This window comes from Prorops nasuta, unplaced genomic scaffold (genome assembly GCF_024137725.1).
Source record: "Prorops nasuta isolate Cenicafe-Biocafe unplaced genomic scaffold, Cenicafe_Pnas_1.2 PNAS00004, whole genome shotgun sequence".
Lineage (NCBI taxonomy): Eukaryota > Metazoa > Arthropoda > Insecta > Hymenoptera > Bethylidae > Prorops > Prorops nasuta.
Window position 1 is genome coordinate 10,705,001 of NW_027116801.1, and position 11,997 is coordinate 10,716,997.

The 11,997-nt window shown below is 29.9% G+C and overlaps 4 protein-coding genes across 9 annotated transcripts in view; 2 read left to right on the forward strand and 2 right to left on the reverse strand.

Annotated features, from left to right (window-relative positions):
- Window positions 1–1,285, forward strand: part of LOC136772317 (small integral membrane protein 29) — a 2,518-nt gene extending 1,233 nt beyond the window's left edge. For 2 of the 3 annotated variants that reach the window (XM_066725211.1, XM_066725212.1), the window contains exons 2-3: window positions 280–423; window positions 487–1,285. In XM_066725211.1, the coding sequence (XP_066581308.1) occupies window positions 280–423; window positions 487–543 (201 nt within the window). In that variant the 3' untranslated portion in view covers window positions 544–1,285. The remainder of the gene's footprint in view (window positions 1–279; window positions 424–486) is intronic. The other variant, XM_066725213.1, reaches the window with a different exon arrangement.
- A 24-nt stretch (window positions 1,286–1,309) lies between these two features.
- D1 (D1 chromosomal protein) lies at window positions 1,310–3,798 on the reverse strand. Its single transcript, XM_066725214.1, has 3 exons — window positions 3,506–3,798; window positions 2,182–2,424; window positions 1,310–2,096 (listed from the first exon to the last, which is right to left on the reverse strand). Exons 2-3 carry the CDS (start codon window positions 2,401–2,403, stop codon window positions 1,962–1,964), a joined length of 357 nt encoding a protein of 118 aa, XP_066581311.1. The 5' UTR covers window positions 2,404–2,424; window positions 3,506–3,798; the 3' UTR covers window positions 1,310–1,961.
- A 1,366-nt stretch (window positions 3,799–5,164) lies between these two features.
- Window positions 5,165–9,504, reverse strand: AdipoR (adiponectin receptor). The gene is made up of 7 exons (XM_066725970.1): window positions 9,252–9,504; window positions 8,215–8,484; window positions 8,048–8,146; window positions 7,795–7,966; window positions 7,310–7,707; window positions 7,071–7,235; window positions 5,165–7,001 (listed from the first exon to the last, which is right to left on the reverse strand). Exons 2-7 carry the CDS (start codon window positions 8,458–8,460, stop codon window positions 6,867–6,869), a joined length of 1,215 nt encoding a protein of 404 aa, XP_066582067.1. The 5' UTR covers window positions 8,461–8,484; window positions 9,252–9,504; the 3' UTR covers window positions 5,165–6,866.
- Window positions 9,505–9,618: 114 nt separating this feature from the next.
- On the forward strand, window positions 9,619–11,609 carry nac (GDP-fucose transporter nac). 4 transcript variants are annotated; one of them, XM_066725972.1, is made up of 6 exons: window positions 9,619–9,703; window positions 10,069–10,308; window positions 10,399–10,463; window positions 10,539–10,743; window positions 10,804–10,942; window positions 11,005–11,609. In XM_066725972.1, exons 2-6 carry the CDS (start codon window positions 10,276–10,278, stop codon window positions 11,592–11,594), a joined length of 1,032 nt encoding a protein of 343 aa, XP_066582069.1. In that variant the 5' UTR covers window positions 9,619–9,703; window positions 10,069–10,275; the 3' UTR covers window positions 11,595–11,609. The 4 variants fall into 4 exon arrangements, with proteins under 4 accessions (XP_066582069.1, XP_066582071.1, XP_066582068.1 ...); XM_066725974.1 differs by having other exon boundaries at window positions 9,652–9,703; window positions 10,191–10,308; XM_066725971.1 differs by lacking the exon at window positions 9,619–9,703 and adding an exon at window positions 9,713–9,947.
- The last annotated feature ends 388 nt before the right edge of the window (window positions 11,610–11,997 follow it).

Genomic DNA, 11,997 nt, shown 5'->3' on the forward strand with positions numbered 1-11,997 from the left:
AACTTTTTAAAATACTGCAATCTTTACTATTAGATTTTGGTTTGTGACAAATTTTTTCTTTACAATAAAAATCATTTCATTTTTAAAACTTTTATTCAGTTTAAGAAACAACAATTTTAAATGCTTTATAAAAAAAATTAAAACTTATAATTTATATTTAAAGGTTTATTTATGTTTGGGTTTTAATTCAATTAAGCTTACATTTTTTGTTACAAAGTCAATTACTTTGAATTATTTATATTTATTATTAAACCACGCTAATACTGGTTTTGTTTACAGGTACTTATAATATCAAGGAAGCGGAAACTGGAAAGATTGAGACACAGGTTGATGCCTATGTATAATTTTGACCCTGGTGAAGAAGAAGATGATGATTGGGAAACAGAGCTACTGGATGAAACTTATAGTACATATCAGAGAAGGGTATGCATGCTAGTGGCAACATTGTAATATAATTTAATATATTTAAAAAAATTTAATTTTTAGCAAGGGTATCAGTCTATGGGTTCTGATGAAAATGCAGAACTTTTTGGTGATCACTAATAAAGGATTAAACCAAAGTATAATGAACTTCGCTTTAACTTGTTGAGTGTTAACTTTGATATCACTTAATAAACGATTAATAATGCGTGAAAGTATTCTATATATTTCTTACTATACAAGATTTGTAACTTGTGAATTTTGTAAAAAGTTCTTCTTAAGTATTATTATGAGGCTAATAGAGAGAATTACATTTTTTTTTAAATAGTAATGTACTATGATTCTGTGATGCTGATAATTTTAGAGACTGTCTCTTAATATCTATTGAACAAAATGTAATATGTAACAAATGCACTTTTGCAACAGTCAGTATTATAAAATATCCAGCTATTAAAACGGAATTATGCTTATACATAAATTAGCTTTATACTGATAGTTAATAAACAAGAGTAACACACAATAAAATATTTGAATATAATTTATATCACGTATAAATATTGTACATATATATATATATATAACTTTTAGCATTTTATGGAATCATGTTATAAATTCAATTGGAGTAGCTTTTCCTGTTTTAAAATTATAAAATTCATATATCGTTTTATCTCATATTAAATACAATCAGCTTCTATGAAATATTTAATTATTTTCTAAGATTTAAAAATTGTAATTTTATTAACTATATTACTGAGATAGCCAATTGAACAGAAGTGAAGAATTTATAAATTTAGATTCAAAGAATATTGTATTCTAAGTAATCACGGAGAATAGCATAGGTGCACTAATAAATTAATTCATATAAGTTTGTGAGATTTATTTATTTTAATATAAATTTGACATTCACACAAATACTTGCCCCGAAACAATGATTAAACATCAGCTTTCTTTTACATGATTAAGAAAACTGAATATTTTTCTAATTATTTCATACAAGAAGTATTTAATATTAAATGGGTGTCTTCTACTTCTTAGTTTTACATTGACACGAGGTCCTTCTTATTAAACGCTTATATAAGAGTAAAAAAGATAGCACTAAAATCAAGTTCAAAATTACATTAAAAGAAACGCATTTTATAAATGAAAACTATTGAACTCTCTTATTTTCAAATGACAAAAGTGGAGATCTTTATACAGTCTTTGTTTCAATGATTACACATTTACGTTAAAAACAATTAATTAGATATTAATGAAAACACATAAGACAGTTATAAAAGAAAATAATTTACATATAGGCAATGCAAGTTTTGTGTGTAGTTTTCCACTCGCGCATTTTTCTTTAAATTAATCTCTGTTAAACACAGGTTCTTTTATTTTCTTTTTGGAAAACTCATAGTCCCTTAAAAACAAAATACCACTTCACAGTGTGTTCATTGATTAATTTACATGTTATTATATATAAAAAGCAAACTCAAAACTGGAAGGTCTGATAATCAGTTTTAAAGATTTGCCATACATGATTAAAAAAAATTAGTGTTTGTTTAATTTTCTTCCTCTTCTTCTTCTTCTTCTTGTTCATCTTCTTCCTCCCCAGTGCTTTCTGGCTTTTCTTCGACCTTCTTTGGTCTTCCACGTCCACGACCTGAAGGAACTGCAGCTGCTTTCGGGGGACCAGGCTATATAAAAAATTTGGCAATTTTTTAGTAAGGCTAAAGATTATTAATTCCACTGTTTTAAAACTGAAAACTTTTTCTCTTATACCTTCTTCTTGTGGGAGCCTTTGGGTCTACCTCTACCCTTTTTGACTGGTCCAGGAGGTGCATCATCTTCATTATCAGATTTCGCTGGACGTGCGATATTATTTTTTTCCGCCGTAGATCTTCCTCTCTTTTTTGGCTCTTTCACTGCATTTTTATCTACCTTTGAAGGCCTACCCCTTTTTTTCTTTTGCTCTTCTACAACTGGCGAATTATCGTCCGACATATTTATTTGCTGATGTTATCACTGCGAATAAAAGATAAGAAAAATAAATTGAAAAATAAAAATTTCATAATTATATTTTCATATTTTTTGTAATATGCACGGAAAACGCCTAACTTAAATTGATGTTTTCATAAACGAAAATCCACACATAACAAACCCAATTTGTTCCAACAAATTCAGTAAAAGAAATTTTTTAATTATGAAACTATTCGCTTCTTAATAGCAACTTGGTCAAAGGTTTATCAATTTTTTAAAGAGCTTAAAAAAAGCAATTGTAACTCATATAGTACTCAGTGGAAAAAATGTTATAAACGGTAATATAATAATATATTAGGTAAATCAAATAAACAAAGATAAAATAAATTAATTGTATGCTGAATAAATTTAACAAATTGCGTGGCTTCGGCTTTTTTTTAGTTACAACAATGTAATGAACCATTTGATAGATCCAATCAAACAATCAACAAACGTGTTTACCTAGCTTTTCTAAACCCTAAAATAAAAGAGCCGGGAAAGCCGCTGGAATTTCTAGACTTTCACTTTTATTAAAAAAAGTGTCGGATAAAATCAAAGTGAAATACCTCAATATTAGGGGAGAAAAACAGTTTCATATAATGAAACGATCAATCCGAAAATTCCGCGCCCGCCATTTTCAAAATTCTGAAGCGGGTCACTTGCTAACACCTGGGTCAAAATAACTGAGGGAAAAAATGGAAGAAAACCTCTTATTATATTTTAGACATTTCGAATGAAAAATGATAAAGATTCAATTGATTTTTTGGTGCTGTGAGTACATTGAGAGGAGGGGGTGAAGTTTGGCAGGGCTGGTTGATGAAGTTGGGAAAGGTAAAGTGACGCCTAAATAGGGACGCCATGGCCGATAGAAACGATGGCATCGGTGTTTATGCATCGCGTCCAGCAGCGATTCTCCCCTTCACGTCGGATCAATTAATATCTCTGTAAGTAAGGTAAGAACGGAGCAACGAGAATCTAGGAAAAAAAGCCTTTTACGTTGTGAAAATAGAGGAATTTTTGATTGTATGGTCAATGAAGTAAATTGACGGGGAAAAATATATGTTTGGCAAAACCGACGCGGACTCACCTCGAAGTTTGTAGAGTCTGAGACAAAGGCGGCTGATGCCGGTGCGCGCGTCGTGCTCACTGAGACGCCGTTTAATATACACAATAAATGTAGTAAATAGGTAAAATATTGGCGTAGCACTGACGCACTCCTAGTAATTCACGAATGACTGAATAAACGCGTCGTTTACGTAAATAGGAAGTTAGGTTTCCTCAGGGATAGCAAACTTCGTTAGCTGAACTCTCAAGTCTCAAACGCGACTGCTCTGCTGCTGTATGCCTATGGCTGTGTGACTGCAGGCTGATCTGAGTCTGCTGAGTGCTGAACACAACACATACATACTCTTCTACTCCAACTCCAACCAACTCCAACCAGACACACTAAACTCTGCTCTGATTCGCCAAAAGCCCCGAGATATAATTCCCCCACTCTTACTACGCATTAACGAATTCCCGCCAAAAAATTGCACTAGATTTTTCGTATCCAATAATGTCTGTTTATCTCACCTATGCCCATTCAATATAATCCAATTTCCTCCACTTTTACATAATTTTTTTTACTGCTTTTTCTGACAATAAGAATTATAAATTTTATTATTTGCTTACCTTGTTCGCGCTTTATGATATCTGACCAAAACACGGAGACATACAAACCTTGACAATTTGGCGGTTTTTGCCACGATGGCAGTAATATTTTGCCACATTTTCTCCTAATTCATCTTTGATCAACACTTTCAGTTTCTATCTTTTTTTATTATTATTATTTTTTTACCAAGGTAGTTGAAAAAACATCACATCAATTTTGTCAAAAAATCTATAGGGACCACAATAGCTGTTTTCAACCTTAAAGTTATTTCAAATCCTAGCTGTTACATATTTTTAATTTAAGCTAGAAATATTTTTCCATAATATACACGTTATTAGCATTAAGGACAAATTCTTTTTTTTATTATTTTTATAATTTCATTATTGAATTCTGTAACAATTGGATAATTTTTATTAATTCACCAATATGGGTAAATGGATAATAAAAGTTGTACAGAATTATGCTTTTTTTTGTATAAGTCTGCCTTATTTAAAAATTTTATAAGACTTGAGAAAATTAAAAAAAATATTTTTATAAATTATGTAATGAGTTTCGATGACCAGAACAAAATATTAAGCTTGCCCGGATATTTGTACAGTTATCGATTAATCTATTTTTTATGGTCTCCGAAAGGGTTATGTTTGCACCCTTGAAATAATTATAATACATTATAAAACTACAGCAAAATTTTTACTTGAAAAATTTATATTGCTGAAATTTGCTCTGCCGATCGTTAGATAATTAAAAATTATTTTGATCGGTCAATATTTCGTACTAAAATAATACTGTTACAAGGATGTACAAGATTTAATTAGCAGAAGCAGACCTCATCAAAATCGATTTTTACCAAGCTGCTACAGTTATGGCGTAGCGACCTTTCATACTCAAGATGAAACTACCAATAAGCCTCTCTAAATGTAGCTTCTGCATTCCAAAAATTTTAGCAAAAAATGTTAACAATTTCATAAATAACCTATTCTTTATCTATAGCAACAATCTATCAGGAATCCTTAAAATATTCATGATTTTTTCCTAAATACTTTCTTATATTAATTTTATTTAAATATTTTCATTAAATTTTTATCAGGTGTAATATTTTTAGTTTTCAATCAAATATATTCAAAGAATACATACACAAATATAAATAAACATGACGAAAATCATGAAAATTATTTAAGTAATTTTTATTAGCTCTGAATAGATTTATGCGTATGCGTGAGTGGTTAAGGTAATCCTTTTTAAAGAAAATGCATATATTCGGTTACCAGCTTCAATTATAATATTATTAGACGTTTTGATTGTAGTAAGGTATACCGACATGGTTTTTGGTATCGATCAATATTTACTAAACTTCCTCTGCTAGGAGCATAAATTCTTCTGATCAAAATTATTAGAAATGAAAAATCAGATCTTATAGTTTATTAAAATGCAATGATTTCATTTGCAGAATGCATACTTTTTCTTTATTATTAATAATATTTAGATTTGTGTAAAAAGATTAACAACATTCTTTCTAAGTACTAAGTTCGTATGTATTAATGGGAAATAATATGTAACTTTCAGCTGTTACTGAATACTAAATCAAACAGAGCTAATTCTTTTCTGGAAAGCAATTTAACAACAAAAATTATTAAATAATTACTAGCCGTGAATAAAAGCATTTATATTATAAAAATTATCCCACATAGGAAGCCGAGACGCCCTTAAAAAAGCTTTCATAAGATTTGACAGAAGTACGACGAAATGATATTAAAACAACGGCCTAAAAATTACAAAAACTGAAAGACAGCCAATGCATTGCGCATATTTATACCAATAAATATTTTGTGTCGATTTAACAATGACAATGAAAATATATTACATTTTGTATATTACTTACAGTACTAAATCATTATTATTATTTATAATTGGTTCCTAAATCTTGGTCACACAAGCTTTGTTCCTTAATTTTTTTATAATATATATATATACACATTACACATATACATTATGTGACCATTTACATAAGATTGCAAAAATCTAATTTCATTTACCCTAAAAAAATTAACTAAACCAGGTAATAGATTTCGCAAAAAAATATTAATTTTGCAATCATATCAAAAAATAAAGAACTTGAATAAATACATAATTGTTAGTTCAGATCCCTACTTACAAGAAGATTATAGACAAGGGTTTACAAATACCTATGTCTCGTTTACAAAACTTTCAGTTAAGGTAGTGTACACTCAGTGATATTATGCAATGCTTTATAATTATTATTTAAAATTATTAACTCATTTTTGTTTAGAAATGCACGCAAGCATATAAAATTAAGAATTCATATCATTCATATCAAAATCTGTTAACTATCAGTTTCACTCCCTGTCTATTCACTTCAAGATTTTTACTGATATACGCCCGTATTAGTACTTATTTCAAATAATTTAGATCCCAAAAACTTTATTAGAACAATCAAATTTATTACTCTTGCATAAACGATGGTACCTCAAGTTCCGTAACAAAAGTTGCATTAAGCAACGTCGGTACAAGTAGTAATATTGTTCTTACAGTAGGTGAATCTAAAAAACATCGCGTACACTGCAATTTTAAAAAAATTAGCAACAAAATCAATATTTATATTTTGCTTTTATAGCTAATAGAAATTTGTTTAGCAAGAGATTTATAAAAAATTTTCATTAAATCTTATTTTCAATTTTTCGATCGACGAGCAAAAGATTTAAGAGTTGTGTAAGTCTTTAAAGTTAGACAATCAGATATTGAAGTCCAACGACACACATAACTATGTACGCCTATATATTTAAAACGTCATAATTTGTGATGGGTTTGCGCAATCACCTATTGTCATTCTATGTATCGCCATTTCCGTTATTCCATGATAATGAACAAAAGCAGCAGCAATTACTAGCACATGGAAGATTTGGTGACTTTGAAACTAAAATAAAGAATATTTTTAAGATTTGCTTCTTAAACCATGTAAATAAAAGAATAATTATTTGCCTACCCAAATGTCAAATTTCCCAGGGAAAAATCTTTCAGGTACCCTCAAAGCATAAAAAATTGCACCCAATATGTATAAGCAGCCCATTAATATTAACCATCCAAGTGATGTTTGACTGACTTTGTTAAATAGACCTTCTGCTATGGCATAGTGAACTGCTGGTATTACCTGCATACAAATTATAAAATTATAATTATATTAACATATATTTATTTATATAAAGATTTCATTTTTACACTTACCCCACTAAGACCAAATCCCATAAAAACGCCCGCTCTAAGTGGCCTATAATTTGGTTCTCCAAATCTCTCCCACAGTGAAACAACAATGCTAGTTATACCAAGTACCACAACAACAGATAGGTAAATTAATTTTGGTTGATAGTCACAGTAAAAACCATAATACAGCCATGGCACAAAACTACCCATTATTAGCATTGCTATTCCACAGTAGTCTAATTTGGAAAACAATTTTCCAACACATTCACTGTGGCAGTGCACTGTATGAAAGGCAAAAGACAATCCCAAGCATATTATAGCACCAGCAAAAAAGGTTCCAAATACAAGTTTTTCCTCTAACTGAATTTCTATTGGTGGTTGTGTCAAAAAGAAAATAGCAATACCAATAAAAGCTACGCAACCTAGATAAAAAAATAATTATGCTTTAACAATTTCATACTTTGTATAAATTGGTTTAATATCATGAAAGATGCAACATAAATTCATACCCAGTAAATGTGTCCAAATATTTCCTGTTTCTGTATGAATACGAAAAATACTTTTAAAACAAGCATAAAATGATGGCAAAGGTGGTCTATGCCCAGCATGTAAAAAATCATTATCTTGCAGCCAGCGAGGTAAGTTCCTGAAGTGGCATTGTTTCCAGGATGCTTCCCATACCTTCAAAAAATTTAATATAATTATTTCAAAACAAACCTTTGATTCTTGAAACAAATGTATTCTTACCACAAATATTCTTACCTTACGAACAAATTCCTCAGCCTGCTCAGCAGCATTATGAGCCAAGGCACCAAGGTCTATTTCATCACTTAAAACACCAGCTTTAAGCACTTCAGTCATCTGTACCAAACAAATAGTGTATTATTAAAGCATATTTACTATATATTCAAATGAAAAATATTTACTACCTCACAGTCCAAAAGATGGTCATCCTCAGGTGTTGAAGGTAAAGGACATCCAACTCCATCTTCCTCCTCTGCCAAACAGCTAGCATCATCATCTTCAAGTAGTTCTTTAACTTCATGAAAACCTGGTATTTCACTGTTCAAGAGAACACGATCACTCCATGGAATTCGATGCCTTAATCCTAAATCTTCAGCTGGTCCAATCTCGTTTTCTTTATCCAGAACAATAGCATCCTCGTGTTGCGACATCTTTCAACTTATTAACTATCAGAGCTAAAACCCATGGTTTGATAAGAAATTTATTCAAAATGTTGATAGAAACAAACATCAGGCTTCAAAAAGTAAAATCAATACAAACTTTTAATAGAATAATTTAAACTACTAAATGATTTCAGAGGCAATTTGCAAGCATTACAAAGGTCAAATTACTTATATAAGATTGATAAATTTGAGCGTTAGCAGCGTCTCGTTAACTATATCGGTGACTATCTTAAAACATTAATGAGAAAAATAACCATCAGCTGCTACATTTTATAACGTTCACTCACGCTACACCACTCAAGCACGGATCAAAGATCGCGTCGATGTCGGAGAAAAGATGTTAAAAAAATGTACAGAATTATATAGAATGATAATTTTGTCAATGAAAAAGAAAGCAAACGATTATCTAGATCCGTAACACTGTCCAAACTACGATCATTGAAAACACTTTTTCCATCTATCAATATCATTTATAAATTTTAATACCCAAAATGAATATTAACATAACTAATAATTATTGTATAATTATAAACGATATATTTTCTCTCAAAAAAAAAAAAAAAAAAAAAAAGAATAGAACGAATTAGCTTTGATAAAATATTCTCTTATTTGTTTCAAATAATATAATGATCACTGAAACTCTTCTTTCTTTTGTAAAGTTACAATTTGGAGAATGAAATAATTAAGGCAGTTCATAGGATTTAATATAGATTTTGAAGTAAAGAACAATTATGATGCTCTATTAAAGAAAGAGAATAAAGCAAATTCCGTTCTCTTACCTGTTCTATTGCATTAATCATGAAAGTTTTTGTTCTTCAGCTTTTTACACAACTGCTTTTACGTAGTTTCCACACCAATTACCAATATCAAGAGATGAGGATAGGAACGATACGAACAACGAAATTTTACTACAAAATACTAGTTTAATACGTCGCAGAAAACTTATTACTTATTGCTAGTGCTACTGCTGCTTAGTGCTTATGCCCAATTTTCAGTCTTTCGTTCCGTGATGTCACACTCACATTGTTCATCTACTACTTTTCCATATCTTCTTTTATTACATCTATACGAACGAACGAGCTCTACGGCCAGCACGGCCTCTACGATAGAAACCGAACTTACCCGATCACCAAATACCACGTGTCAAAGAAAGCATCGAAACTCGAAAGCATAGCTGAGCAAAGCAAAGTCTGATTTCGTTACCATGTTGCCATCTATACAAGCCTACAAGGTTCGTCACTTAAAGTTGCTTCAACGCCCGAAGTGCCCCGAAGCATGGACACAAGAAAACGTTTATCTCCGTAACTATAGATATCAAAATTTTTTGCACGAGACCTTATTGAATGAAAATGAAAAAGAGTAGTCTCGCAAAGGCCTTGTGTAAAAAATTGATATCTCTTAGTTGGAGATAAGCGTTTTTTGCGTTCATACTAATCATACTCCAAAGCGTGGCAAACTATACATACATATTATATGTATATATATCAGATTTTAAATTCCAAGTAGCGCCTTTTAATTAAGCTTTTAACAATAAATTTCGTTTTTAATTTTAACTTTTATAAATTAAACCTCCATTTTACACTAAGCACATTACAGAACTTATAAATGAATATGCAAATGTGCAATGTTTGTGTGCAATCTTAACAAATTTTATTGAAAAGTGTAATCTTGATCCATAATCATAAACAAAGGTAATATATTCAATAATTTTGGAATAGATATTTTACATCATGAATGATATATAGAATTTCTTGAGAAGAATCAATTATTTCTTAATAATTGGAAAAATTAAACTTTTTTACCATGGATTTAAGAGAAAAATTATTATCTGAACAGGTGATTATTTAAAAAAATGATGTAGTTGTCATTATAATAAAGGCAAATGTTTTATTAACAGCTAATATATTGTTTGTTATTGCTGCATAGGTAAAGCAGGATCAAAAGCTATTTTATAAATATTTATATATTACATTTGTTATTGCTATTTATTGGTAAGTTGATAATATTACTCAAATAAATCTTGTTCGACATTATAATAAATAATTGCTTTTAATACTTTTCTTAAGGATTACTTCCATCCTTACAGTATTTATAAATAAAACTCTTTTATCCAGTCGTGATATAAGTTTGGAAGCTCCATTATTTATTACATGGTTTCAATGTATCGTGAGTGTAATTATTTGTTTAACTCTTAGTACATTGTCTAAAGCTTTTCCAAGGTTTATCCAATTTCCTAAAGGAGACCCATGGAAAACAGAAACTTTGAAAAAGGTAGTTTTATCAATATCTTAATACTTAAATAACAAAAATTATCTTATTTTTGAATTACAGATACTACCATTATCACTTTTGTTTGTGAGTATGATTGCTACAAATAATTTGTGCTTGAAATATGTAGGAGTAGCATTTTACTTTGTGGGAAGATCATTAACAACAGTTTTCAATGTGTTATTCACCTTCCTTATTCTTGGTAAGAAATGACAGTGTTTATGGTTTAAAGATTATAGGCATAAAAAATTTATTTTTCAACAGGCCAAAAAACACCTCCAAAATGCATTGCATGTTGCTTTTTAATAATATTTGGATTTTGGCTTGGCGTTGATCAAGAAAATGTTGCTGGATCTTTGTCTAGTTTAGGGGTCATTTATGGAATTCTCGGATCTGTTAGTGTGTCTTTATATTCAATTAAAACAAAGCAAGTTCTTCCTTTTGTAAATCAAGATATTTGGTTATTGTCTTATTATAACAATGTGTATAGTATTATCATATTTATACCACTCATGTTATTTTATGGAGAACACCAAACAATCTTAAACTATGATAAGTTTGGATATAATTTTTTTTGGTTTGCTTTAATAATGGGAGGTATATTTGGATTTGCTATTGGCTATGTTACTACTTTACAGATTCAAGTAACTTCCCCCTTAACTCATAATATAAGTGGAACTGCAAAGGCATGTGCCCAGACCGTTATTGCTACTTATTGGTTTAACGAAAAGAAAACTTTCCTTTGGTGGATTAGTAATTTTGTTGTTTTAGGGGGCAGTGCTGCTTACACAAGATTACGGCAAATTAATTTAAGCAATACCCACAAAAACAATGTACAGCAAAGTAAAGTTTGAAATAAATATTATTATTAAAACATTATTGAAAACTATATTTATATTTATATTCAGGTATGTTTTCTTATAGAATGAAAAAGTAAGCAAGAGGTTTGTTTTTTAGACGACGCGCTATAACAAAATATTCCTATTATTTTTAGTAACGTATCCGTAACGTGAAAAAAGAATAAATATCATATTGCTTCATAAAAACGAAAAAACAATTATAATCTCCAGAATTTGTAGGTAAGTCAGATAAAATCGAGAATCCAATTGACTTTCACCTACTTTCAAATAATCTATTTTTATATCTCAAGAACTGGATTCAGAAGAAAAATCCTCTCGGCCTACTGTAAATGTTCTGTTTTGAACGGTTTAAGTTTAAATAGTGAGAAAAAGTAGCAGGGCAGAGTTCCGTGATTAT